The 27,041-nt window shown below is 36.1% G+C and overlaps 1 protein-coding gene and 2 non-coding genes across 3 annotated transcripts; all 3 read right to left on the bottom strand.

The window, feature by feature from the left end:
- Window positions 1–1,450: 1,450 nt before the first annotated feature.
- LOC105261696 (involucrin) lies at window positions 1,451–2,645 on the bottom strand. Its single transcript, XM_011293339.3, has 2 exons — window positions 2,529–2,645; window positions 1,451–2,300 (listed from the first exon to the last, which is right to left on the bottom strand). The coding sequence occupies exons 1-2, from the start codon at window positions 2,529–2,531 to the stop codon at window positions 1,521–1,523; spliced, it is 783 nt and encodes a 260-aa protein (XP_011291641.1). The 5' UTR covers window positions 2,532–2,645; the 3' UTR covers window positions 1,451–1,520.
- Window positions 2,646–9,025: 6,380 nt separating this feature from the next.
- On the bottom strand, window positions 9,026–9,107 carry TRNAS-UGA (transfer RNA serine (anticodon UGA)). The gene has a single exon. It is a non-coding gene; the product is annotated as a tRNA-Ser (tRNA).
- A 2,150-nt stretch (window positions 9,108–11,257) lies between these two features.
- Window positions 11,258–11,329, bottom strand: TRNAG-UCC (transfer RNA glycine (anticodon UCC)). The gene has a single exon. It is a non-coding gene; the product is annotated as a tRNA-Gly (tRNA).
- Window positions 11,330–27,041: the final 15,712 nt, after the last annotated feature.

Here is a 27,041-nt window from a genome sequence, read left to right as displayed (position 1 = left end):
ATACCCTACACCACATAGTGGTAGGGGTATTATGTCTTTGTGCATTGGTTTGCAACAGGGATAAGGAAGCGAGATAGACCCATAGTTACTTTTGAGGGTATTCATAGAATCACTTTCTAAGTCGATTTATGCACGTCAGTCAGTCCATGTATTCTTGTGAACAAAATGCAGGTCTTATTTATTATCCGATTTAGATAAAATTTTGCAAACAACATTTTTTGGCCCGAAGACGAAGCCCATTTAAATTGGTGATAATCGGATCAGATTTCTCCCATATATATTTAACCGAATTCGTGTTAATTGTGCACCAAATGACCAATATAAGCACCAATGACCTGAATTTTGGTACATCCCACAGAATTCAGTCTAGAAGCAAGTACATCAAATTTGTAGTAAATCGGTCCAGATATTGCTATAGCTCCCATATAAATGTTTCATCCGATTGGGTGTTTAAGTCCCTCACATTCATAATTTACACTCGATAAAAATAATATTTGTTCCAGATATCAGATACAACCCAGAAATACCTCTGTCAAATTTTATCAAGATCGGTTCAGATTTGGATATAGCTCCCATATATATCTGCAACCGATTTCGGGTTAATTGTGCACCAAATGACCAATATCAGTCCAAATGACCTGTATTTTGGCACATCCGACCGAATGGTAGCTAAATCTCTCACATTCGTAATATGCATTCGACAACAATGACATTTGGTACCAGATAGCTTATAAAGCTCGGAAATACCTTTGCCAAATTTTATCGAGAACGACTAAGATTTGAATATAGCTCCCACATATATCCATAACCCGATTTTTGATTCATTGTGCAAATAATAGCTAATATCAGCCCAAATAGGGTGAATTTTGGGACGTACGTCTCCATTTTGTGGAGATCGGTTCCTACATATAATTTTTTAATATAATCCTTCGCCAATAATTTGACATAAAGTATTAAAATATCTCCATCAAATTTAGTCAAAATCGATTCAGAATTAGATATGCCTCCTATATATCCTCCTTTTAAGTATACACAGTGGTGTAAGGTATCATATAGTCGGCCCCGCCCGACTTTTCATTAGATGCTTCATAAGTCAAAGTTACTACCTGCTTGCGTTGAAATATGTCTTGGACGTAGGTCTTGCTAAGGAGCGATTGTCTCTCGTCTCTCTCAAACTATAAATGCTAGTAAATGCTACCCTTAAGGAATGGACACGCATTCATCGAATATGAGAGTCAATCTAAGCAGATAACCCAACGGAACTATAAGTCCATGTTGTTTCCTTTTACATGTAACCAAAAACTGCACAAAAACATACAACTCAAAAGTTTAGAATACCAAGAGTGGGTTCCTTCTGCAAGAATACGTCCACCTGAAGACATTTATACATAAGTACGTCATTGGAGATTGTAATCAAAATTACATAATTTTACTAAAACATTATAAAACGTTTATTTTTAATTTTTTTTTCTCTATCCTAACTTATTTCTTTAGTCCTGTTATCTATCTAGTTTCTAAATTTAATAAACATAACCTCCATTGGAACCGTATTTAGTATCAATACCGCTGGAAGCACTAGCACTAGAGCTGACACTGGCGCCCTTGTGGCTCACAGAGGTATAGTAGGAAGCCTGTTGTTGGGTGAAATGATCCGAACCGGGTACAACTTGGGCATGGGCTGCTTCTTGTTGATGGCTGACCGAGGTGTAGTATTCAGCTTGTTGCTGGGTAAAATCATCGGAACCGGGAACAACTTCAGGTTCAGCAGCAACTTCTTCAGCTTCAGGTTCGGATTGCTGTTCAGCTTCATTAATGACGGCACCGGTATAATATTGTTGCTGCTCAGTTTCTTCAACAACATTGGTAGAGGTGGCCTCTTCCTGTTCGGGTTTGTAAACCAAACCGGTATAGTATTGTTGTTCGGGTTCTTGTTGGACTTCTTCGACAACAGAATTGGATACAGCTTCCTCTTCTTGTTCTTGTTCGGGCTTGTAGACCAAACCGGTGTAGTATTGTTGTTCGGGTTCTGGTTGGGTTTCTTCGACAGCAGCGGCTTCTTCCTGTTCGGCATGGTGAACTAAACCAGTGTAGTATTGTTGTTGTGGGGCCTGAACTTCATGGTGCACAGAGACGGAAACATGTTTGACGGATTGAGCTTGTGGAATTTCCTGACTCTGTTCAGCATATTCGAAATGTTTGTGGGCCAAGGCAGCCATATGAGGGGGAAGATATTCGTTATTCAAATGGCTGACATCGGCAGCAACAACACCCAACAGGGCCAAGGCAACAATGGCGAATTTCTGGAAAGGAAAATGATTTTTTTAAAATTAGATCGAAATTGGGGTTAAAGGAAAAATTGTTGGATCGTATGTCTGTGTGGATTAAACGAAAACACTTGGTTTTGCCTCCTTCTCATCCTTTTGAATGTTACCAAACTTTGATTTTTTTTTTAATGAATGACTTGCAATTGCCATGTTTTATGAGAACACATCCTTCACACAATTAATAATTAATAAATAATAGCTTACCATTTTCAAAATTATTTTTCAATGCTTATCCCAAGACTATTAATCCCGAACTGGCTTTCTTGATGTCACCAGACGTAAGTATTTATACACGATTCTGAACAGAATAGAAACTTTGACTGAGATAAGAATTCGAACGTAACATAAACTAAGCTTTGATGCCATACATTAATTCAGCATAAGAATCCACCAACATTCAACCAACAAAGCCGGAGCATCATCTCAGAAAAAAAAAACCAACAACATGCAAGACAGCTTTTGTAAAATCAAACTTAAAAAACCATCAAAGAATCGAACAATCGGTAGCCCAGAAATAAACACAAGCCAAAAAAAAAAAATAATAATAAAAACAAATAAATATTTATATCCATATTAATTAAGAACATTAGCCGAAAGTCCATTCTATATTGAGATTTAGAACTTATTAAAACAAAACTTCATTTGTTTTGCCTGACAGACAGCTACGCCTAATGTTATCACATTTCCAGCAGCACCACCACCATCGGCCAGAGCATGTTCTTAGACTAGTTTATTTCACCAACACCAGGCCAGAGTTCACTGACTGAGTGTGTTTTTGTGACTTTTTATGGCACCCTATAGTAAAACGAAAACAGGCCTATTCAATTCACACGGATTCGCAATTTGTTTATAACATGCCATAATTTGTCGTCTCGAAACTTGACTTCCTGCACCGAAAACTTATTTTATTTTGATCAAATTATAAATAAAAAATATTTTTAATGATTCATGCTCTCGCATGAGAAGGACCATTTCTTTACCCTACACCACCATTACAAATGGTATTAGGTTATCACTTGGTTTTTTTATTCAGATGATAGATTTGTTTTTGTGCGACTCGACGCCAACAAAATCCTATTATAGATCAATCGACTGGGCATAAGCGGAATAATATGGAACAACAGTACTTTAGTAAAACCTGTCAGATTTTTTTTAATTTTTTTCCAGATGTAGGTACTTGTACCCTGACTCCGGGGATGCAATTTTCTTGGGGGACGGACCTGGATACCCGGATATTCTTCCCGAAGGTCTGGGTCCAAGACCCGAGTTAGACCCGAATCTATAAAACCAATATGGATAATGAAAAAACCTATCCACTAAAATTAGGCATATATTTCGTGGACTCCTGGCATGGGACCTTTGGGGGATTTTTAAAGAGTTTGGATCTAAAAAACCGATAATTTTTATATGACTTCCGAACCGCCATCATGTTGGATAGCTTTCAAATTTAGCTTTCAAATTATATCTATATTATCCATATCGTTTTTGTAGATCCGGGTCTCTCTCGGGATCCGTTCAAATATCCGGGTACCTGTGTCTGTCCCCGAGGGGAAATTCTTACTCTGGAAAAAAAATAAAAAAAAAAAACAAGTTAAAAGGCAGTAAGTTCGGCCGGGCCAAACTTTGAATACCCTCCACCATTTGGAACGAATATGGAAATTTTCAAACAATAAAATCCGTTAAAATTTCAGTTAAAATCTTAAAAATAGCAAATATAGCCCTTATATTAGGGTATATACTACGTGGACCTACATAGACATTGTTTGTTATAAGCCGTTACCCGTTATAAAAAAAATCATCAAAATACCGTATATAGGCGGGTACCGTTATATCGGAGCTATACGAAGACCTGGACCTGCATAGACAATTTTCTGTCATAAGCTGTAGCATCCATTACGAGCTTCAAATACGACATCTCAAAAAATGTTGCTGAGTATTTTACCTAAAATCGTCAAAATACCGAATATAGGAAGGTACTGATATATGGGGCCTATACGAAGGCCTAGACCTACATAGACAATCTTCTGTCACGGACCGTAGTTCTCATTACGAACTCTAAATATGTAATTTGAAACTACTTCGGTGAATAATGAAGCTAAGATCATCAAAATACCGAATATTGGAAGGTACCGTTACATGGGGGCTATACGAAGACGTGGACCTGGCACAAACAATTTTCTGATGTAGGCTGTAGTATCCATTTCAAACTTCGAATACGACATCTCAAACAATTTCGGTGAGTATTGTACCTAGAATCGTCAAAATATACCCAATATAGGGAGGCACTGATATAGCGTATATGGGTTTGGTAGGTACCGTTATACGGTGGCTATATCAAAACGTGGACCTACATGACCCATTTACTTAACTTAACCTGCCTACTGGCAAAATAAACATGTGCACAATTTTGGCTTTCTACCTCAATTCATTCGAAAGATAACGTGATAACAACAGACAGACGGACAAACAGACACACAGACAGACGGACATCGCTGGCATGAGTACTTCGAGGAGTTACAAACGGAATGACAAAGTTAATATACCCTCCATAGTATGGTGGAGGGTATAAAAATCGGAGGAGAAGCCATTTACTTAGGAGTACTTTTTGTGGAATCGTTAATATTGGACAGAGGTCTGAATTTTTATACCCTGCACCACATAGTGGTATGGGTATTATGTCTTTGCGCTTTTGTTTGTCACAGGGAGAAAGAAATGGGATCTTCCTAGAGTCACTTTCTGAGTAGATTTATGCATATTATGATTTATGCATATATCCGTCCATGTATTTTTGCCTTGAATTGAATTATTATCCGATGAGATGAAATATCGCAAACAAAATTTGTTTGCCCCAAGGACGAACCCGATTGAAATTGGTGATAATCGCATAAAATTTGGATATAGCTCCCATATATAGTGACGTTCGATTTCATTGTGCACCAAATGCGTAATATCAGTCCGAATCAAATGAATTTTAGCAAACACTGCCATAGTCCAGAAGTATGTCTGGCAGCTTTGTTGAATAACGGTTCAGATTTAGAAATAGCTTTCATATATAATTTCGTCCGATTTCAATTTTATTGTGTGCCATTTGTGTAACATTCTTCCAAATGGGATGGATTTCGGCACATGCGATTGAATTCAACTCAGCAGTAAGTTCTTCAAATTTGGTGAAAATCTGTTCTTCCTTTAAATATGGGTTTAAGTCCCTCACATTCGTAGTATGTACTACCAGATATCATATTCACCCCAAAAATAGGGGTTAAAATATTGGATAAAGTTCCAAAATATATATCTTCATCCGATTTGACCAGATATGTAATATCAGAAAAATTGGATGATTTTTAGCACATCTAAATACGACATATTCAGCCTTTAAAAATCTCGAAGTTCAAGAATAAACTACAATAAGAACACACATCTATGTCACTGAACTAATAGACAAAGAATTCCGCTGTAGGGTATTAATATGCCCCGTATGTTTTAAATAAAATAACATATTTATTTAAAGCCAAAGATGAAAGCTTAAATTATTAAAATCCGTTTCGAAAAATTAAGAAAGCCATCATCGAAATATCTATACAGAATTATTAATGTCTATTAAATATTTTAGACGACAAGAAGATGAATTAATAACAAAAAACAAAATACTAAACCTCCATAAAAAAGAAGCTGGTCACGTTTTAAAAAACCTAACAAAAAAACGCTTTCGGTCGTAATTCAATTTGTAGAAGATTACGTATTTCATTTTGAAAAGGCCAATATGTCTGTCATTTATAATCATTAAGAATTTGGTACATTACAAATTGAGATTTCTAATTTACAAAATGACGCAACTATTTATTTGTCAAAACAAGAACGGCAATGCGAATTGAAGCTTCTCTTAATTAAAATATTCTAAAGCAGGAACTAAAAGAATCGAAATAGGTGAAAGTTTCAAATTAGTCGAATATTTAAATGAAACATTAAGTGGTATACAATTATGCAAATCATTTGAGATTTCTTTGGTTTTTGGTTTTTAAAAATAGTCTTAAATACGGGATATTCTTGAAATTGTAAGCATTCTGCTTGTGTCAATGGCTAAGAGAGCCCACCTTTTTAAAATAAAATAACCTCAAAAGTAAGGGGAGGTTCATTTGTTTTTTTCCTTCCACCTAATGCTGGCTTTCCACTTCAGCTATTAAATACAAGGAAAAACGGGTGCTGTGTAGAAATTTGATAGCCTAAGCAAGGCGCCAACCTTGGCCGGTCCTATATTTTAATATGAGTTTAACAGTTCCGACATTAATTTCGGGACACAAATGAGTAACTATTTTTGGATACTAAAAAAACGACTATTGATGACTAATTTATGTTTGTTGTTGAAGTTATCTATCGGTAGCGCCAATAAAGTCGGTAGATGAAAAGCAAATCGGGATTCTCCATTTAGGACAGGCATAAGTGGTTTACAGTGTCGTTGGCATTATTGCCGATAAACACACGAGGATTATTTTCGAAGAACCTCAGGCGAGTCAACAAAGACACTTCTTCTTGATCTTTTTTTACACCCTCCACCATACTATGGAGGTTATATTAATTTTGTCCTTCCGGTCGTAACTCCTCGAAATAAGCATTTTAGACCCCACAAAGTATATATATTCTTGATCACCATAAAATTCTATGTCGATTTAGCTTTCGAAAAAAATGAAGTAGGTTGATAAAATTTTACTCAAATGTGTATTATGTCTGCAGGACTTTTGGTATTGAAAATGGGTCATGTAGGTTCACGTTTTGGTATAGCCCCTATATGATGGTACCTCTTTTTGGTATTTTGGTGATTTTAACGACATTATTTACCGGAAATGTTTTAAATTTGGTATTTGAAGTTCGTAAAGGATACTGCAGCCTATAATAGAAAATTGTCTGAGCAGATCCACGTCTTCGTATACCGCCATATAACGGTATCCCCCGATATTCGGTATTTTGATGATGTTAGCGTCATTATTCACCAGAATTGTTTCAAATTCGGCTCTCCATCAGTGACTCTCATCCCAAATTTCAGAATTTCAGCTCAATACAAAGTAATTAAATATACCCTCAGCCATATGCCTAGATTGGGTATATATCATTTGAAACGGTCAAAACGTACCTAGTCGAAATAACGGTTTTAGACCCTAGGTCCCTTTGGGCCAAATCCATTTCGGGACATTTGGATTCGATCTAGCGATGTCCATTCGTCCGCCCGTCCGTCTGGCTGGTGCGCACGTTAACTCTTGGAGGAGTATCCGATTTGGTCCAAACTTGGTACATCGTCATATTTTTGCCAAACTTAGATCGAGTTCGGAGATGGGCAATATCGGTCCAACCCTTCTGGTACATCCCCCAGAAAAGGTCAAAATTTTCAAAAATATACATTTTCTGCACAGAAAGAGAAACGATAATCCGATTTTGCTTCAATTTTATGAATCCAAATATTTGCGTCAGTGCTAAGTCAGGTGCGAAAATGGACATTATCGGTCCCCTCTATCAAGTACCTCCCCCACAAAGAGTCAAAACTTGGAATAATTACTAATAATTACTAACTCTTATATAATGTGATGTAAGAGTCCGATTGTCTTCAAATTTCTCACATTCCAATATTTTCATAATCCCAAGGTCTGGTGTTAAAATGGAATATATCAGACCACTTCTTCTGGTACCTCCCCCACAAAAGCTCGAAATTTTGAATATTCATTCAATTTTTAAAAGGCAAAATAATATCCGATTCCATACTTGGCACATCTGAATATTTCTATTAACACAGGATCTGTTAAAAAGACGGGAGAGAATGCATCATCCCTTCTGGTACCTCCCACACAAAGGGTCAACATTTTGAAAAACCAAAAAATAAAATCCGAAATAAACTGATTCTCTTTATATTTCACACATACCATTATTTCTACTAACACAAGATCTGTTGGGAAGATGGATTATATCGGTCCACTCCTTCTGTTACCTCCCTTACAAAGGCTCAAAACTTTTAATATCCATGACTCTCATAGAACGTGAAATTAACATTCGATTAAATTCAGACTTGACACATCTCAATATTTCCATCAACACAAGATCTGTTATAAATATGATAGAGATCGGACCATTTCTTCTGTAATCTCCCCAACATAGGGTTCAATACTTTGAAAAACAAAACAACTTTCTATATCTAAATATTTCTCTCAACCAGTAGCATTATATGAATATGAGATTTATCGTAATTATTGTAATCTTGCCCACATCAATATTTTTATCAGAATTAGAAGAAGTATAAATGTTCTAAAAATTATCACATATCTCATATAAAGTGAAGGAAGATGACGATATAGTTCATAACTGGCACGTCGCAATATTTATATCACATTAATCATAACGCAAGGCAAGATATATTTAAATACTCGAACATAGGCCGAAGGTATAAATCTGTCGGCAAACTTGTTTTTAGTACATTTTAGTACTCTTCGCACTCTTTTAATATGAATTTGCAAAAACCTTACCACCAAGACTGACCCTCGTGCAAAATTTCAAGATTCTATATTCAGCCGCTTCGTCTAGACGTTGATTCTCGGTGATTCTTAGCCTCTGCCAATGATTAATCTTTAAAATTTGCCAATTATCGAATATTGGGATCTATATCAAGAAGCTCATCTAGGCCAATAACTTTTGAAAGAGCTTTACATTTCAAAAAGTATTTTCGCTGCGGATAGGATTCGAACCTGTGCGGGTAGAACCCAATGGATTTCAAGTCCATCTCCTTAACCACTCGGACACCGCAGCTGATGATTAATGCATTGCAAATTCCAAGAGTGCTTCCTGTGCAAATACAAAATCGTAAAAAAATAAACCAGGAAGGAAAGACAAAAGTCGAATGGAGTCGACTTTATGATACCCAATACTATCATAAAGTCTCGTTTGCAAATAAACTTTGGCAATTTAGGTGTTAATTTGCGTATTAAGGCTTTACAGGGGTTAAAAATTGAAATACTTTTTAGGTAACCTATAAAAGCTATAACTTAATCGATTTCCATTAAACTGGATTCTCTTTTATCGGAAATCCTTGGGTTAGAGTGTATTATTCTAGGCTAAATACCATATCGAATGAAACATATGTATGGGAGCTATAGCTATATCTGAACCGATTTTCACCAAATGCTAAATACTTATTTCGGAACTAAATTAGATCAAATGTGCCGAAACCCATTATATTTGGACGAGAACAATAAAATTGAAATCGGACAAAATATATATATATATATGGGAGCCATATCTAAATCCGAACCCATATTCCCAAAAATCTCCAGGGATACATAAGGACTGAAACTGGCCGTGTGTACTAAAATGTAATTGATTCGGACTGATATGACACACTTGAGCACAGTACTTATGAAATTGGACAACAAAGTCAAACGCCATGATTTTTAATTTTTTTTTTTAAATTATATTGAATGAAAGCTATAAATGTCGGAAATAGAATCACATTTTAGAATAGGTTTAGATTTGTTCGAATTGGTCACCATTGGCACGAATTATGGCCTTAAAATGGCCAATGAAACCGTCACACGCTGCCCGAATGTTGATCTGCGGTATTTTGACTCATTCCCGGCCAAGCGGTTGCTTGAGGTGATCGACACTTTTGTATTTTTTAGTGCCCATGTTGCTTTCCAAACTAATCAAAACAAAATAGTCCAACAGATTGGTATCCGAAAATTTGGTGGCCATTGTGCGCTGGAAAGCGAGGAACCTAATTTTGTAACCATTCTTGGATGGTGCGTGCTGAGTGCGATGGTGCTGAGTCCTGTTGGAATGTTCAAGGTCTGCGGACAAAATGTTTGCGTGGCCAAGGCTTAGTACACCCTCCAGAATACTTTCGCGATAATATTCGCATTTATTCTGATGCCACAGTCGATTAATACCAACGGAGAGCGACCAAACATCTGTTATGGCGGCCCACACGATCACCATGGCCGGCGTTTGAGTTCTGGAAGGTGCACATTTTCAGCTGGCCTCTTTGGCAAGTAAACACGATCATTTTGTTTGTTTACAAACTGCTAGACAACGAATGTTTTCTCATCGGAGAAAACCAAATTCGGAAGTTCACCACTTTCGACCAAGCGAAGCAACTTTTTAGCTCTTCTGAGTCTATTTTCTTTCAGTTGCGGTTTAAATTCTTGCACTTTTTGGAATTTCAGGGGCTTTACCCCGAGCTCATTTTTCAATATTCGTCCAATGGAATACTGCGATATGTGTTCAGCTCACCAGCTATTTTTCAGCCACTGCGAGGAGGGTTTGGATCAAGTCGCTTCTTTACTTTTCGAACCAATTCTGCTGATGTTGCTGTTTTCTTCCGTCCACTTCCTTGATGTCGGGCTACGCTACAAGTATCACGGTAACGAGCGATGGTACGAGACACGAAAGATTTATTCACATTTAAATACTGGAGTGCTCTTACGATAGCCACTTGTGGTTTTCCAGCCAAATATAAAGAAATTAAACATTCACGCTTGAATTCCATCACGAATAACTTTGTTTCTGCCAAATTCTCACCAAAATGCCTTTGTACGCTTGTAAACAATATAATGAGCTGTCATTGGAATAATTTTAACAGCTGTCGCACGAGTGGCTTAGAAATGACAGCAGTCTGAAGTTGGTTGCTGTTTTTTCATCTCACCCTGTATGGGAGCTATATCCAAATTTGACCCGATTATTACAAATTTCAATAGGGTTCGTCCTTGGGCCAAACAAATGATTTATGGAAAATTTCATCTTAATCAGACAATTAATGTGACCTGTAAATACTTTATATCCAAAAATACATGGACAGCCGGACGGACGGATGGACATACATAAATCTATTCCGAATGTGAATCTATGAATATACAAAAATATATATTAAATGTTGGCATATTTTACATATGCTACAAAAAGTGTGCGTCGGCCGGGAATCGAACCCGGATCAACTGCTTGGAAGGCAACTATGCTGACCATTACACCACCGACGCCCTGGTATATAAATTGATTCGTAAAATCATTTTTTTATAACAACGTCGTCAACATTTTTTTTAATCCTTATTAATACCAACAAGAGCAACAAATTTTAGTTTGGTGGAGTGAATTTTTGTACCCTTCAATATGAACTAGGTTATGTTCTTCTTCTATATCTATAAAAAAGAAAAATGTTTGTATGTTTGTTTGAAGAGATTTTCTTGAAAATTTCCAAGTATACTACAACATCGCCTGAAAGTAACATAGGCCATAAAATTTTTGGAATTCCACTTGGAACTGGAGATATGGCATCAGAATCAGAGGTACATCCCGAAAGTTTAGATTTTATATGCACATATCTATTGATAGATTACAAATACAGTCTCCAAATTTTGAATGCATAACGGAATTTGGAACAAAAATAAATTTGCCAAATTATATTGAAATCGTTTCAGATTTGAATATAGCTCCCACAAATGTTTTCGGCCGATTTCATGTAATTGATGCATTAAACACGCTGTGTTCGCTACATTTCAAATAAAATTTCGAATGTGTGATGGAATTTGTTTAAGAAAATTGTTTGCCAATTTGTATTGAAATCGGTACATATTTGGATACAGCTTCCATACACATATTAGGCCGATTTCATGTATTTGATGCACCAAACACTCTATGTTTGTTCGATTCCAATGCAATTTGGAATGAGTGACGGGATTTGATGAAAAAATAAAATTGTCAAATTATATTGAAATCGGTTCATATTTGGATATAGCTCCCATATATTTCACATATTTGATGCACTAATTTCAATGAAATGTATAAGGTGTGACGGAATTTGGTGTAAAAGTAAATTTTGTCAAATTATATTGAAATCGGTTCAGATTGGGATATGATTTTTTTAAGAAGCATTGACCCACAACGCCGTTGCAATGCTATTAAGCAAACAGTAAAATCGTCGAGTTGCAAACAAAAATATATTTCTATATGCAGTTGAAAACAGTAAAAAATGTAATATTATCGAATCGAAGAATAACCATTGTTCGATAACAAAAATCTTTGCTATTGTCCCAAGATACTGTTTTGACAAATCAATAAAAATAAAAAAAAGTATTATGATTTATTAGAACAGGTTTTTATTTTTGTTTATGAGAAAATACCTTATCATAAAATTATCTCCATGGATGTTAAATAGTTTATAAACATTTATCGCTATAATAAATTTTCTACGATATTTCTTGATTAAAGTCAATAGACTATAGCGATCACAATGAGAACTTTGTAAATTAGTCATGACAAAATAAACAAACAAATCCATTCATTTATTTAAAACCAGTTTCAACAATTAATGTTTCATTTGAATAAATTCTAAATTTAAAGTTTGATTGAGAGAATGGGGAAACCAGAGTTTGTCAATGGGAGTAAGAACTTGAATAATGGCAGCAGCTACACCTGTCTTAACATTACGAAAACAAAAAAATCGAGAGAAAGATTCGCTATGAAAAAACAATTTTGTAGGAATTCAAATGAAAAACAAAGTGTGTACAAATAGATTGGGAGCAGATTGTAAAGGGACTCATCGCTCTGGCGTTCTTGTTGGCACAAAGAATCCAGTCCCTTGCCTAAGAAATCCCAGCTATTTCCCGCATCCTAAACTGAAATCTTGTAAATCAACGAGACGGCAAAAGGCCCCTAAAATTTAAGGTTCCAAAATAGCTGTGGTGCTGATCCAAATAGTAATCTTCGACATCAGGGCATGGTTCAATTGTAAATATTTCCAAGTGTGTGGTTCTCGTAAACTATTTATACCCTATACCACAGTCTGGACCAGGGTTTTATGTATTTTTTCATTTGTTTATAACATACTAAAGGAAACGGGATAGATGCAAAGCTCCTGTTGAAAAAAAAAAACAGTAGGGAAAAAAAAGTCGAACAGTGCCCTACACCACTATACATTTTTATTGGAGCTCCCGTAACAATAGAATTTATTTCAAGTAGATCATACCACCTATCAACATTTGGCTTTAGAACAGTAATAGTTTGCTATAGTGTGCATGATATTACTTGGAGAAGGATTATATTAAAAAAAATATATACCGGAGCCGAGTTGCACAAAATGGAAACGTCCCGAAATTCACTTCATTTGGGCTGATATTAGCCATTATTTGCACAATAAAGCTAAAATCGAATTAAGGATATATATGTGAGGAACTTAAACACCAAATCGGATGAAACCTATGTATGGGAGCTATAGCTACATCTGAACCGATTTTCTTCAAATTCAATGTACTTGCTTCTAGACTGAATTCGGTCGGATGTACCAAAATTCAGGACTTTTAGACAGATATTGGTCATTTGGTGCACAATTAACCCAAAATCGGTTAATATATACATGGGAGCTATATCCTAATCTGAACCGATCTCGATAAAATTTGACAAAGGTATTTTCGAGCAGTATCTGTTCTCCGGTACCAAATTTCATTCTTCTGGAGTGCGTATTACGCATGTGAGGGACTTAAAACCCCAAATCGGATGAAAACTATGTACGTCAATTTAGCGATGTCCATCCGTCTGTCCGTTTGTGGAAATCACTCTACCTTTTGAATGTAATGAAGTAGGTTGATAAAATTTAACTCAAATATATATTATGTCTGAAGAACTTTGGATATTGAAAATGGGTCATATAGGTCCACGTTTTGGTATAGTCCCCATATAATTGTACCTCATAATTTGGGTATTTTTGGTGATTTAAGCGACATTATTTTCCGGAATTGTTTTAAATTTAAATTTTAAGACGGAAAATTATCTGCGCTGGCCCCCATATAATAGTACCTCCCGATATTCGGTATTTTGATGATTTTAGCGCCATTATCCACCGGAATTGTTTCAAATTTGGTACTTGAAGTTCGTAATGGATACTACAGCCTAACACAGAAAATTGTCTGTGCAGGTCCACGTCTTCGTATAACCCAAATATAACGGTACCTCCTTATATTCGATATTTTGATGATTTTAGCGACATTATTTACCGGAATTGTTTCAAATATAGTATTTGAAGTTCGTATGCTACTTCGTTCAGGTTGAACGAGAGCATAACAAGTGGAGAAAGATGTAAATGTTTATATGTCGTTGAAAGATTTAGAAGACTTTCCAAAAGAATTTTAGTTTTAATTAATTCTTTGGTTCCTCTTCTATTGAGCTTACGATCTCGTCACTTGGGTAAAAAATGTTTTTTTGTCATAGAAGTAATTTTTAAAATAACTTCTCGGGAGAATATCCCAGACAAAAAAACAAGGGAACTGATGAGGATTGGTGGCTCTTTCCGAAACCTAGGTTTTCCCTGCCTTACCCCCTGGTAAACATTAGCATCGTTCTCCACTAATAAACAAACATTGTTTTTATAAAAGCAAAAATAAAGGGATATAGCCTGACCATTTTGCAACAACAAAATACTACGGTATCCCGAACAAACAAGCCAACACTGATTTTTTTTTTTTGAAAATTGCCAAATTCGTTCCAAATGGGTATTCGAATTTCGGCCCGGCCGAACTCTCAGATTTTTTACTTGTTTCTTTTTAATTTGACTTGGGGTCAGTAGGCATCGACCATTATCATCTGGGATTGAAATTTGTTTATATCGCTAAAAAATTTACTTCCACATCACCTTACAGAAATTTTCTGAAAAAGAAACGAAATTAATTTTTATACCCTCCACCTTGGCAAAGTATTCGTCGTAGACCCCATTAAGTATACATATCCATAATCAGCATAAAATTCTAAGTCGATTTAACGTTTGTCTATCTGTCTGTCCGTCCGTCCGTCTGTCTGTCTGTTGAAATTACGATACAGCCCAGAGAGCGTCAAAATTTTGCAGAACAACTTGTATTGTATTTCACGTTTTTGTATAGCCCCATATAGCGGTACCTCCCGATATTCGATATTTTGATGATTTTTGCCACATTCTCCCACGAATATGTCTGAAAATTGGTATTTGTGGCTCATAATGGGTTCTAATGTTTCCTTTACCCTAAGGTGGAGAGTATTTAAATCTCGTCCAGGTCGAACTTAATGTTTTCTTTAACTGTTTTTATTCGAGTGGCCTTAAGCTAAATTCGTATTTTGTCTACAAAAGTTGGCAAACTATTACACACATTGAATATTTTTGGATTGCCATCCAAAACTGCTTGGCTTTTGCAATGTCCGGTAACCCCCATTCAAATGTGCGTGAAGATCGGGTGATAATTACGACCTGCTGACAATTTTGCAGTTTTTTGGTCCATTTCAACCCCTAAATATATGGCGATCATCTCCAAAAAGAGAAGTCATCTATTCTGACCCTCATCTTATCCCCATGCAAAATTTCGTAAGGATCGGGCCATAAATGCGATCTGTATATGATATCCTGATATCCTAACTACTTAGTTTTGTTAGCTGTAGAAATATTACCAAATTTTTAATTCAAAATGAAAATATGCCAAAAATATGACAAAATTGAAAAAATATGAGAAAATGTTACAAAATTAATATTTTCATCTTTAGAGAGATATTTTTATGCTATTTTTTTAGACGTTTTTTTCTTTCCTGCCAAGAGGCCATTCTGAATTAATGAGAACTGTCAAAATCAGTTCAGCCGTTCTCGACATATAATACATCTTTCAAGCATATCTTCTTTGATAGACATATATATCGCACATATTTTGCTATATATCCGATTTGTTGGATGTTAATATCAATGTAAAGATCAGAAGTATCCTTGTAATGGCTTTGTGATTTCGCCGGGATTTAAAATGTTCGCGGTTTAATGAAAAATTTTGAATTTTTTTCAACACAAAAGATATGGTCTATTTTACCCCCAGAATATTTTCCGATGACCACCCAACTTGGTAGGGTTCTTCCCCGCCCTCAAATCTAGCTACATGCGAAATTCCGTCGATTGGTCTATAATTGCGACCAGTATAGCTACTGCAATATCCGACATTTTTTCAGTATTTGGTCCATTTCAACCCCTAAACATTTGGCGATCACCTCCAAAAGAAATAGACTTATATTCTGACCCTAACCCCACCTTCGTGCAAATTAACATGGACAGACGGACGGACATGCATAGCTAGATCGACTCAGCTCGGCGAGCTAGGAAGATCCATATATATTTTCCTATATGGGAAACCAATATTTCGAGGTGTTACATAAATTCTGGCCCAATCAAACTTATAATACCCCCAACACATAGTGTTGTAGGATATAAAAAAGTATATTTGCAATTTTACCAACTTTCTATCCCCAAAAATTATGAAATTCGCTAATTTGTGTTCTATGTCGTTTTGGTATAATATTTATATTTTTCTTTATGGTGAAGTAGATATTTATCATAATATCTACATCTTTTGTTTTTAATGGAAGATAAACGTTTCATTCAATTCATTTGAAATTGAAAGTAAACAAATATAATACCCGCACACCATTTGAGAATGCCAATGTTCTCAAACACGCACACATTCTTAAAGTTATTTGCCATTATTAATACTCCGACACTTGTTTACCGGATTTGTATTAAAATAAATATTGATTTGCGTTTGCAAAATACGAGGAAGACATTTGTCAACTTCAGACAAATTAGCCACACATTGAAAATAATTGAAATGTTGTTAACATTGCCGGCACACTTTACTCACTGAAATCTCCAATCCAAAATGAAAGAGCCAGCTTGAAACAAAAAAAACCTCACTACAACAAATTCCGAATGCCGGCTAAAAGAAGATGACAATCTGCTTAACTACTTAAAAGTAAATAATGTTGTTCAAAATGCTGTCATCGAACGACATCAGCAAATAGACTAACATGCGATTGTGACCACGGCATGAGATAATAGTATGGGCAATTTCATAAAAAATATACTGCCAAGATGAAGTCATAAAATTAACGCGAGCAGTTAAAATGCCATTAATGTCATTACAGTTTGGTGCTGATGTAAATTGTTTTTCTGCAAAGTCGAACTACCTTTAAACAAATTATTTTTGTTTTCATGTGTACATGGGAAGAGTGTAATATATTTGGGCGAGAAAAATATTTACACATCGATATCCAAGTGAGTTATTCATTTAATTTTATCAATTAAATCAATAACTAGTTAAAAACTATCAGTGGGTTGCCACATTGGAAGAAAATCTGACTTCTATAACCATTTCTTTGGGAACAATTGTCATTTATAATTTTGAACTTTTGTGAGGGAGGTACGAAAAGGAATGAGTCGAAAAATTGCATATTCACATCAGATGTCTGGTTGACAGAAATATTATAAAACAAGTAAAAAAGCAGCTAAGTTCGGCCGGGCCTTACTTTTAATACCCTCCACCATTTGAAAAGAACTTGAAAATGTTAAAAAAAAATCCGAAAACCGCTACATGGGGACTATACGAAGACGTGGACCTGCATACAAAATTTTTTGTCATAGGCTGTAGCACCCATTACGAACTTAAAATACGAAATTTGAAATAATTCCGATGTACAATGTAGCTAAAATCATGAAAATGCCGAATATCTAGAGATACCGTTATGTAGGGGCTATACGAAGACGTGGACCTGCATAAGCAAATTTCTCTCATAGGCTGTAGTACCCATTGGTATCTTCTAGTACGAACTTTGAAACGATGCCGGTGAATAATGATACTGAAATCATCAAAATACCGAATATCGGGAGGTACCGTTATATAGGGGCTATACGAAGACGTGGACCTGCTTACGCAATTTTTTCCCATAGGCTGTAGTACCCATTGATATCTTCCAGTACGAAACAGACAGATGGAGCTAGCTAGATTTTACGCTGATCCAGAATATATGTACTTTGTGGGTCTATCTTGTGTTTTCAAAAATGTCGAGATGTGCGAGAATCGGATGGTTATTTCGTATCTTATAAGATTTATAATTAATCAAAATATTGACCCTTTGTGGGGGAGGTACATGACGAAGCGTGGCGATATTGTCAATTTTCGTACTTATACAAATAAAGGGATTTGCAAAGTTTGCACAAAATTGGATGATCCTTTCCTGTTCGTTAATGTAAATTATTTTCAGTGAAAATTTTGACATTTTGTGGAGGTGGTACTAAGAGGTGAGGACCGATATTGCGCATCTACGAACTCAATCTAATCGGATACTCCCTCCGAGAGATATCATGCGCACCAGCCAGCTACACAGACAAACGGACGGACACTCGTAGATCGATTCCAAATGTCCTGAAACGGATTAGATCTAAAGAGGCCTAGGTTCTAAAACCGTTATTTCAATGAGATACGTACGTTTTGATCGTATCAAATGATATATACCCTCTTTAGCCATATGGTAGGCCTTATGGAGGGTATAATACAGAAGACAACAAGTCAGACCTCTAGATCCTTTGATGATATCCACCGAACCACATTCTCAGTCTATTTACTTGCCGATTAAATGACATTTTCAACAAATCATTTGATTGACCCAAGGACGAACCCCATTAAAATTGCTGATATTTAATCCAAATTAAGATATAATTCCCCTATTTATCTTAGTCCGATTTCAATTTTATTGGGCGCCATAGGGGCAATTTTCGCCCAAACAGCATCGATTTTGGCATATTCGAGAAATTCAGAAAGCATGTTAAATTTATAGAAAATCAGTGCAGATATAGCTATAGCTACCAGACATATCTTAATCCGAATTCAAGTTTCGTGCTCATTATATTCATTTAAATTTGATGGATTCGACTTAATTGGCAAGCACACATTTTCCTTGTTAAAGTATATACGCGAAATAATATACACACCGTTTGACTATTTTTACTACCCGCTACTAGCCCCGCTATTCTCTTTTATTATAAAAACATTTTCGCTTATCCGTGAACAAAGTATTTGATTCCTTATTCTATAAATTCCTGCAATTTCTCATATATGCGTACGGCAGTTAAGTAACCAACATCCAATAAATTTTAACAAAAATGAAAAAAAAAACCAGTAAGGAAAGTTCAAAAGTCGGGCGGGGCCGACTATATGATACCCTACACCACTATGCATATTTAGTAGAGCTCTCGTAAAAAGGTTTATACAGGGCATTTCAGAGCTCTATGAGATATTTGGTACAAAATCAAAATCTATCTAATTCTATCGTGCATTTTACGAACTATAGCTATCTCTTAACCGGGTTTCTCCAAATTTTACGTATTAGCTTCTAGACTGGTGATTTGGGCTGATATTGACCATTTAGTGCACATTTAACCCGAAATCGGATGAAGATATATATGAGAGCTATATCCAAATCTGAACCGATTTCGATAAAATTTAAAACAGCTATTTCTGAGCTCCATCTAATACCTGGTACCAAATATCACGGTTGTAGAGTGAATATTACGAATGTATGGGACTAAAACTCTAAATCGGATGAAACATATATATGGTTGCTATATCTATATCTGAACCGATTTTCACTAAATTTGATATACTTGCTTCTAGGCTGAATTTGGTCCGATGTACTAAAATTCAGTTCATTTGGACTTATATTGGCCATTTGGTGCACAATTAACCCGAAATCGGATGAAGATATATATGGGAGCTATATCCAAATCTGAACCGATTTCGATAAAATTACAAACAGCTATTTCTGGGCTGTATCTTATATCTGGTACCAAATATCATTCTTGTGGAGTGCATATTACGAATGTGAGAGGCTTAAACACCAAATCGGATGAAAGATATATATGGGAGCTATAGCTATATCTGAACCGATTTTCACTAAATTTGATATACTTGCTTCTAGGCCGAACTCGGTTGGGTGTGCCAAAATTCAGGTAATTTGGACTGATAGTGTACATTTGGTGCACATTTAACCCGAAATCGGATGAAGATATATATGGGAGCTATAGCTGTTTCTGAACCGATTTTCTTCAAATTTGTTGTATTTGCTTTAAGGCTAATCTCGGTCACATTTGCCAAAATTCGGGCCATTTGGGCTGATATTGGCCATTTGGTGGTCAATTAACCCGAAATCGGATGAAGATATATATGGGAGTTATATCCAAATCTGAACCGATTTCGATAAAATTTAAAACAGCTATTTCTGTGCTCCATCTAATACCTGGTACCAAATATCACGGTTGTGGAGTGCATAGTAGGAATGTGAGGGACTTAAAAATCAAATCGGATGAAAGATATATATGGGAGCTATAGCTATATCTGAACCGATTTTCTCCAAATTTGATATACTTGCTTCTAGGCCGAACTCGGTTGGGTGTGCCAAAATTCAGGTAATTTGGACTGATAGTGGATATTTGGTGCACATTTAACCCGAAATCGGATGAAGATATATATGGGAGCTATATCTAAATTTGATCCGATTCTCACCAATTTCAATAGGGTTCGTCTTTGGGCCAAAAAAATATTGTTTGGAAAATTTCATCTCAATCGGATAATAAATGCGACCTGCATTTTGTTCACAAGAATACATGGACAGACGGACGGACGGACGGACGGACGGACGGACAGACGGACTGACATGCATAAATCGACTCAGAAAGTGATTCTATGAAGGTTCTCAAAAGTAACTATGGGTCTATCTCGTTTCCTTCTCCATGTTACAAATAAATGCACAAAGACATAATACCCTTACCACTATGTGGTGTAGGGTATAAAAATAAACAAATAAAACGCATTTGCTACCTGCTGCCCGTTTTTTGTTTGGATTAACTTAAATTTTATTTAGAGTTTTTTTCCCATTGTTTTATTGATTTTTCTCAGCTTAAAGCAAATATCGCTTTGGGGTTTTTTCAACCACACAATGTAAATATCTAAAACGTGTCGATATTTGTTTGTCGTTATGGACAGCTGGACAATGTTTCGATAGAAGTTGCATAAAATGCTCAGCTGGCTGTATGAAGATAATGTCAATTTTTTGGTTTTAATTAAATTGCGTATTTATATTTTAAAATTTATAAAATGATATAATAAATATGACAGTAATGATATAAACTTAGCAAGATTGTTGCTTCATTTACATCAGAAACTATCGGTTGAATGTGAAATCTTTTAAAGAATATTATTGGGCACGTTTCTAACTATATAGCAGAACCGTGGCAGAGCCCGTTATATGGGGGCTATACCAAACGAGAATCTCTATAGACGATTTTATACCTTAAGGATTGTCATCTACCAAATCTTCTTAAATACAAAATTTGGAAAAATTTCGTGGATCAACTTGACTAGGATTATCAAAATACCCAATATCGGTTTGTATCTATATGTGTGCGTGGACCTAGTAATTGAATGTTCTGCCAGTATGGACTACAAATACCAATTTTTACACAAATCCGTGGAAAAATGTTGCAAAAATCATCAAAATACTGAATATTCCATGGTACCATTATACCATACCAAAAACAAGTAAAAAAGCAGATAAGTTCGGCCGGGCTGAACTTTTTAAACAAATAATCCGTTGAAAACTATCACTTAAATGAAAACCGTTATATGGGGAATATACGAAGACGTGGACCTGCATATGTAGTTTTTTGTCATAGGCTATAGAATCGTTGAATAATGTCGCTAATACCATTAAATTTGAAATAATTCCGGTGAATAATGTTTTTAATATTATCAAAATACCGGATAAAGGGAGGTACCGTTATACATGGGATGTACAAAGACGTTGACCTGCATAGACAATTTTCTGTCATAGGTTGTATTACTCATAACGACTTGATATACGAAATTTGAAACGATTCCGCTCAAAAATGTCTCTAAAATCATCAAAATACCGAATATCTGGGATACCGTTATATGAGGGCTATGCGATATCGTAGAAATATATAATTCCCTTAAAGGGGGTAAAGTACTAAGAAGGAACTTCTTGTATGGAATTTCCAAAAATTCCATTAAAAAATGAGGCTACAATCATCAAAATACAGAATATCGGGAGGTACCGCTATATGGGGGATATACGATATCGTGGGCATATATAGATAATTCTACTCAAAGTACTCAGAAGGAAATCCCCTTGTGTTTTTTCAGTCAATTCTATTGAAAACGTGGCTACAATGATGAAAATACAGAATATCGGGGGATATACTATATCGTGGACCTATATAGACAATTCTCTTTCAGGGTGTGAAGAACCCAGAAATAACTCCCTGTGTAGAATTTCAGACAATTCCATTGAAAATGTGCCTGAAAACATCAAAATGCCGAATAATGGGTGATACGGTTATGGAAGGCCATACGATATCGTGGATGGATATAGCCCATCATCGAACTTGACCCACAAAAGACTGATCTGTGCAAAATGATAGCTTCCTATATTAATTCGTTTTGACAAAAGACGGACAGACAGGGACAAATTCAGAATATACCCTGATCAAGAATATATATATATATATAAATGGTTCGAAAAGTAAAGAAGCGACTTGATCGAAAAGCTCGTCGCAATGGCCGAGCTGTAGCTATATGGCTCGTGAGCTGAACATATCGCAATATTCCATTCGGCAAATATTGAAAAGTGAGCTCTGGGTAAAGCCATTGAAATTCCAAAACGTGCAAGAACTTATACCGCATCAGAAAGAAAATAGACTCAAAAGAGCTAAAAAGTTGCTTCGCTTGGTCAAAAGTTGTAAACTGAACGAATTTGGGTTTCTCCGATGAGATAACATTCGTTGTCCAGCAGTTTGTAAACGAACAAAATGAGCGTGTTTACTTGCCAAAGACTTGCCACCAAAACTCAAGCGCCGGCGATGGTGATGATGTAGGCCGCCATAACAGCCGTTGGTCGCTCCCTGCTCGTATTAACCGACCGTGGTATCAGAATAAATGCCGACAGGACTCAGCTCCATCGCACTCAGCACGCGCCGCCCAAGAATGGTTACAAAATGAGGTTCCTCGCTTCTTTTCCAGCGCACAATGGCCACCAAAATCTCCGGATGCCAATCCGTTGGACTATTGTGTCTGGAGTGTTTTGGCAAGAAAGGTTGGCATTAAAAAATACCAAAGTGTCGATCACCTCAAGCAAGTGCTTCGACGGGAATGGGCCTCGTATCAATCGACCGTGGCATCAGAATAAATTCCGAATATTTATCGCGAAAATATTCTGGAGGGTGTATTAAAGCCTTGGGCACGAAAACATTTTAGGTCGCAGACCTGGGACCTCAAGCAAGTGCTTCGCCGGGAATGGGCCGAAATAACGCAGAGCAATATTCGGGCTGCGTGTGCCGGTTTCATTGGCCATTTGAAGGCCATAATTCGTGCCAAAGGTGACCAATTCGAACAAATCTATTTCCGACGTTTTTTGCTTTCATTCGATAAAATTTAAAAAAAAATGTAAAAATAATGGCCCTGTATACTTTTTAAGGTATAAATTTATTATTTGGATGAGTTACAAAGGGAATGACGAACTTAATATACCCATACAGACGAGGTAAGGTGGAGGTTATAAAAATCGTGAGCATTATTTGAGCCAAAACTTTTTACGTTGTCACATTTTATCGAACCTGGATTATACAATATGTACTACAATATGGTATAGGGTATACAATCCTCAAAGTTTCAAACCTTTCCAACTCCGTGATATTTATTCTTTCCCGCAACGTAGCATTGTATGCATCGTTCGGAGCTAATTCAATGTTATTCATCTCCTATTAACAAGCAATTAACATTTGTTGTGATATCTTTAAATAATTATTTATATCAAATTTCCTTCGAAGCGGCATTGAAGAAACTAAAACAGCAACTAAATGTTTAAACAATTAGCCCAAGGTGAATGTGAATGCATGGATGAATCTGTTAACTGGATGTTTTTATGTGTTTGTGTGTATGTATGCATGAATGTTTGTTGTACATGACTGCCTGTTGACTGGATATATAAGTGATATTGATGAGTGAATTGTTTGTTGGTCTGTGTGAAAGTCGTTCACGCTTAGACATCATGCCAAACCTCAAATTTCATTCAAAATTAAATTAACACTTAAATGCACAACTTTGTATGGACAAAAAAAAATGAAAAAACACAATGCTGCTGGTGTCAATGGTGTTAACTAAAAACAAAATATATGTTAATATACATCATATTCACATATTCTAGTATTTTATTATTATGCAGTTATGACTTATGTGTCAAGCTATTGTGTTAATACACAAATTGTGGAGAACAACAACTTATTTGTCATTTATGTCGATATAAATTAGAACTTGAAAGTATTTAAAGGTGTTAACTGACATTTTAATTGAGGTACCTAAATTACTAAGTGCAAATATGAAAATATAAATATAATTTTATATTCGTTTATGTTTGAGCCAGGGACGTAAGCAGGGGTGCAGACTCCCTCCGATATTAGCACGCTTTAAAAATTTTGTTTAACTTTTCATAGCTGTAAAAGTTCCGATATAGACTTATGGACTTGTAGGGGTTCAAAATAAAAAAATGTATACAGGGTGAGATAAAAAAAACTGCAACAAAGTCAAACGCCATAATTTTTAGATTTTTTATACCCTCCACCATACTATGGAGGGTATATTAACTATGTCATTCCGTTTGTAACTCCTCGAAATACTCATGTCAGACCCAACAAAGTATATATTCTTAATCAGAGTAAAATTCGATTTGGCGACGTCCGTCTGTCTGTCTGTTCGCCCGCCTGTTTGTTTGTCTGTCTATTGTAAACAGGTCATCTTTCAAACGAATTGAGCTTAAAGGCTAAAATTTTGCACACATGTTTATTTTTCCAGTAAGCAGGTTAAGTTCGTAAATGGGCCATTTAGGCTCACGTTTTCCTATAGCCAACATAAAACGGAACCTCCCGATATTCGGTATTTTGATCATTTTGGCGAAATTATTAACCGGAATTGTTTCAAATTTGGTATTTGAAGTTCGTAATGGATACTATGGATGGATACCTATGACAGAAAATTGTCTGTGCAGGTCCACGTCTTAGTATAGCGCCATATAACGATACCCCAAAAATTCGGTATTTTTATGATTTTAGCGACATTATTCACGGGAATTGTTTCAAATTTGATATTTGAAGTTCGTAATGGATATTACAGCCTAACACAGAAAATTGTCTGTGCAGGTCCACGTCTTCATATAGCCCCAAATAACGGTACCTCTTAATATTCGGTATTTTGATGATTTTAGCGACATTATTCGCCGGAATTGTTTAAAATTTGGTATTTGAAGTTCGTAATGGGAACTACAGTTTGTGACAGAAAATTGTCTATGCAGGTCCAGGTCTTCGTATAGGCCCCATATACCAGTACCTCGCTATATTCGGTATTTTAACGAGTTTAGGTACAATGCCCACCGAAATTGTTTGAGATGTTGTATTTGAGGTTCGTAATGGATGCTACAGTCTATGACAGAAAATTGTCTATGCTGATCCAGGTCTTCGCACAGCTCCGATATAACGGTACCTCCCTATATACGGTATTTTGATGATTTTAGCTATAAAATTCACAGTTTATTTCAAGCTTTGAATTTGAATATCGTAATGACTTATGATAAACAATGCCTATGTAGGTCCACGTCGTATAGACACCAGAATTTTTTATGGATTTTATTTCCAAATTCGTTCCAAATGGTAAAGGGTATTCAAAGTTGGGCCCGGAGGAACTTACTGCTTTTTAAGTTGTTTAATTTTATTCAAATTTTAAAATAAATTTAGATGTGTTCGAATTGGTCACCTTTGGCATGAATTATGACCTTCAAACGGCCAATGAAACCGTCACACGCTGCCCGAATGTTGCTCTGCGGAATGTTGGCCCATTACCGGTGAAGCGTTCGCTGGAGGTGATCGACACTTTGGTATCTTTTTAGAGCCAACCTTACTTTCCAAAATACTCCAGACACATTAGTCCAACGGATTGGTATCCGAAGATTTTGGTGACCACTGTGCGCTGGAAATGAAGCGAGGAACCTCATTTTATAATCATCCATCGGCTGTTATGACGGCCCACACCATCACCATGGCCGGCACATGAGTTCTGGTGGCCAATCGAAGGTGCACATTTTCAGCTGACCTTTTTTGGCAAGTAAACACGATCATTTTTTATTTACAAACTGCTGGACAACGAATGTTTTCTCATCGGAGAAAACCAAATTTTTTAGTTCACTACTTTCGGCCAACCGAAGCAACTCTTAAGCTCTTTTGAGACTATTTTCTTTCTGTTGTGGTGTATGTTCTTCCACTTTTTGGAAATTCAATGGCTTTACCTTGAGCTCAATTTTCAATATTTGCCGAATGGAATATTGCGATATGTTCAGCTCACGAGCCATTTTTAGTCCACTGCGACGCAGGTTTCGAACAAGTCGCTTCTTTACTTTTCGAACCATTTCTGCTAATGTTGCTGTTTTCTTCCGTCCACTTCCTTGACGTCGGGCTACGCTACCATTAGCAAGGTAACGAGCGATGCTACGAGACAAAAAAGATTTATTCACATTTAAATGCTGGAGTGCTCTAACCGTAGCCACTTGTGGTTTTCCAGCCAAATATAAAGAAATCACCGTATCGGGCTTGAATTCCATCACGAATAATTTTTTTTCTCGTAAACAATATAATGTGCTCTCACTGGTATAATTTTAACAGCTGTCGGACGAGTGGCTTGGAAATGACAGCAGTCTGAAGTTGGTTGCAGTTTTTCATCTCACCCTGTATATGTTTCATCCAATTTGGTGTTAAAGCCATTACATGCGTAAAATGCACTCCACAACAACGGTATTTGATACCGGCCA

The sequence above is a fragment of the Musca domestica genome, unplaced genomic scaffold, assembly GCF_030504385.1.
Source record: "Musca domestica strain aabys unplaced genomic scaffold, Musca_domestica.polishedcontigs.V.1.1 14, whole genome shotgun sequence".
Lineage (NCBI taxonomy): Eukaryota > Metazoa > Arthropoda > Insecta > Diptera > Muscidae > Musca > Musca domestica.
The sequence above is the reverse complement of the archived record's forward strand: the minus strand, read 5'-3'. Positions and strand labels throughout refer to the sequence as shown.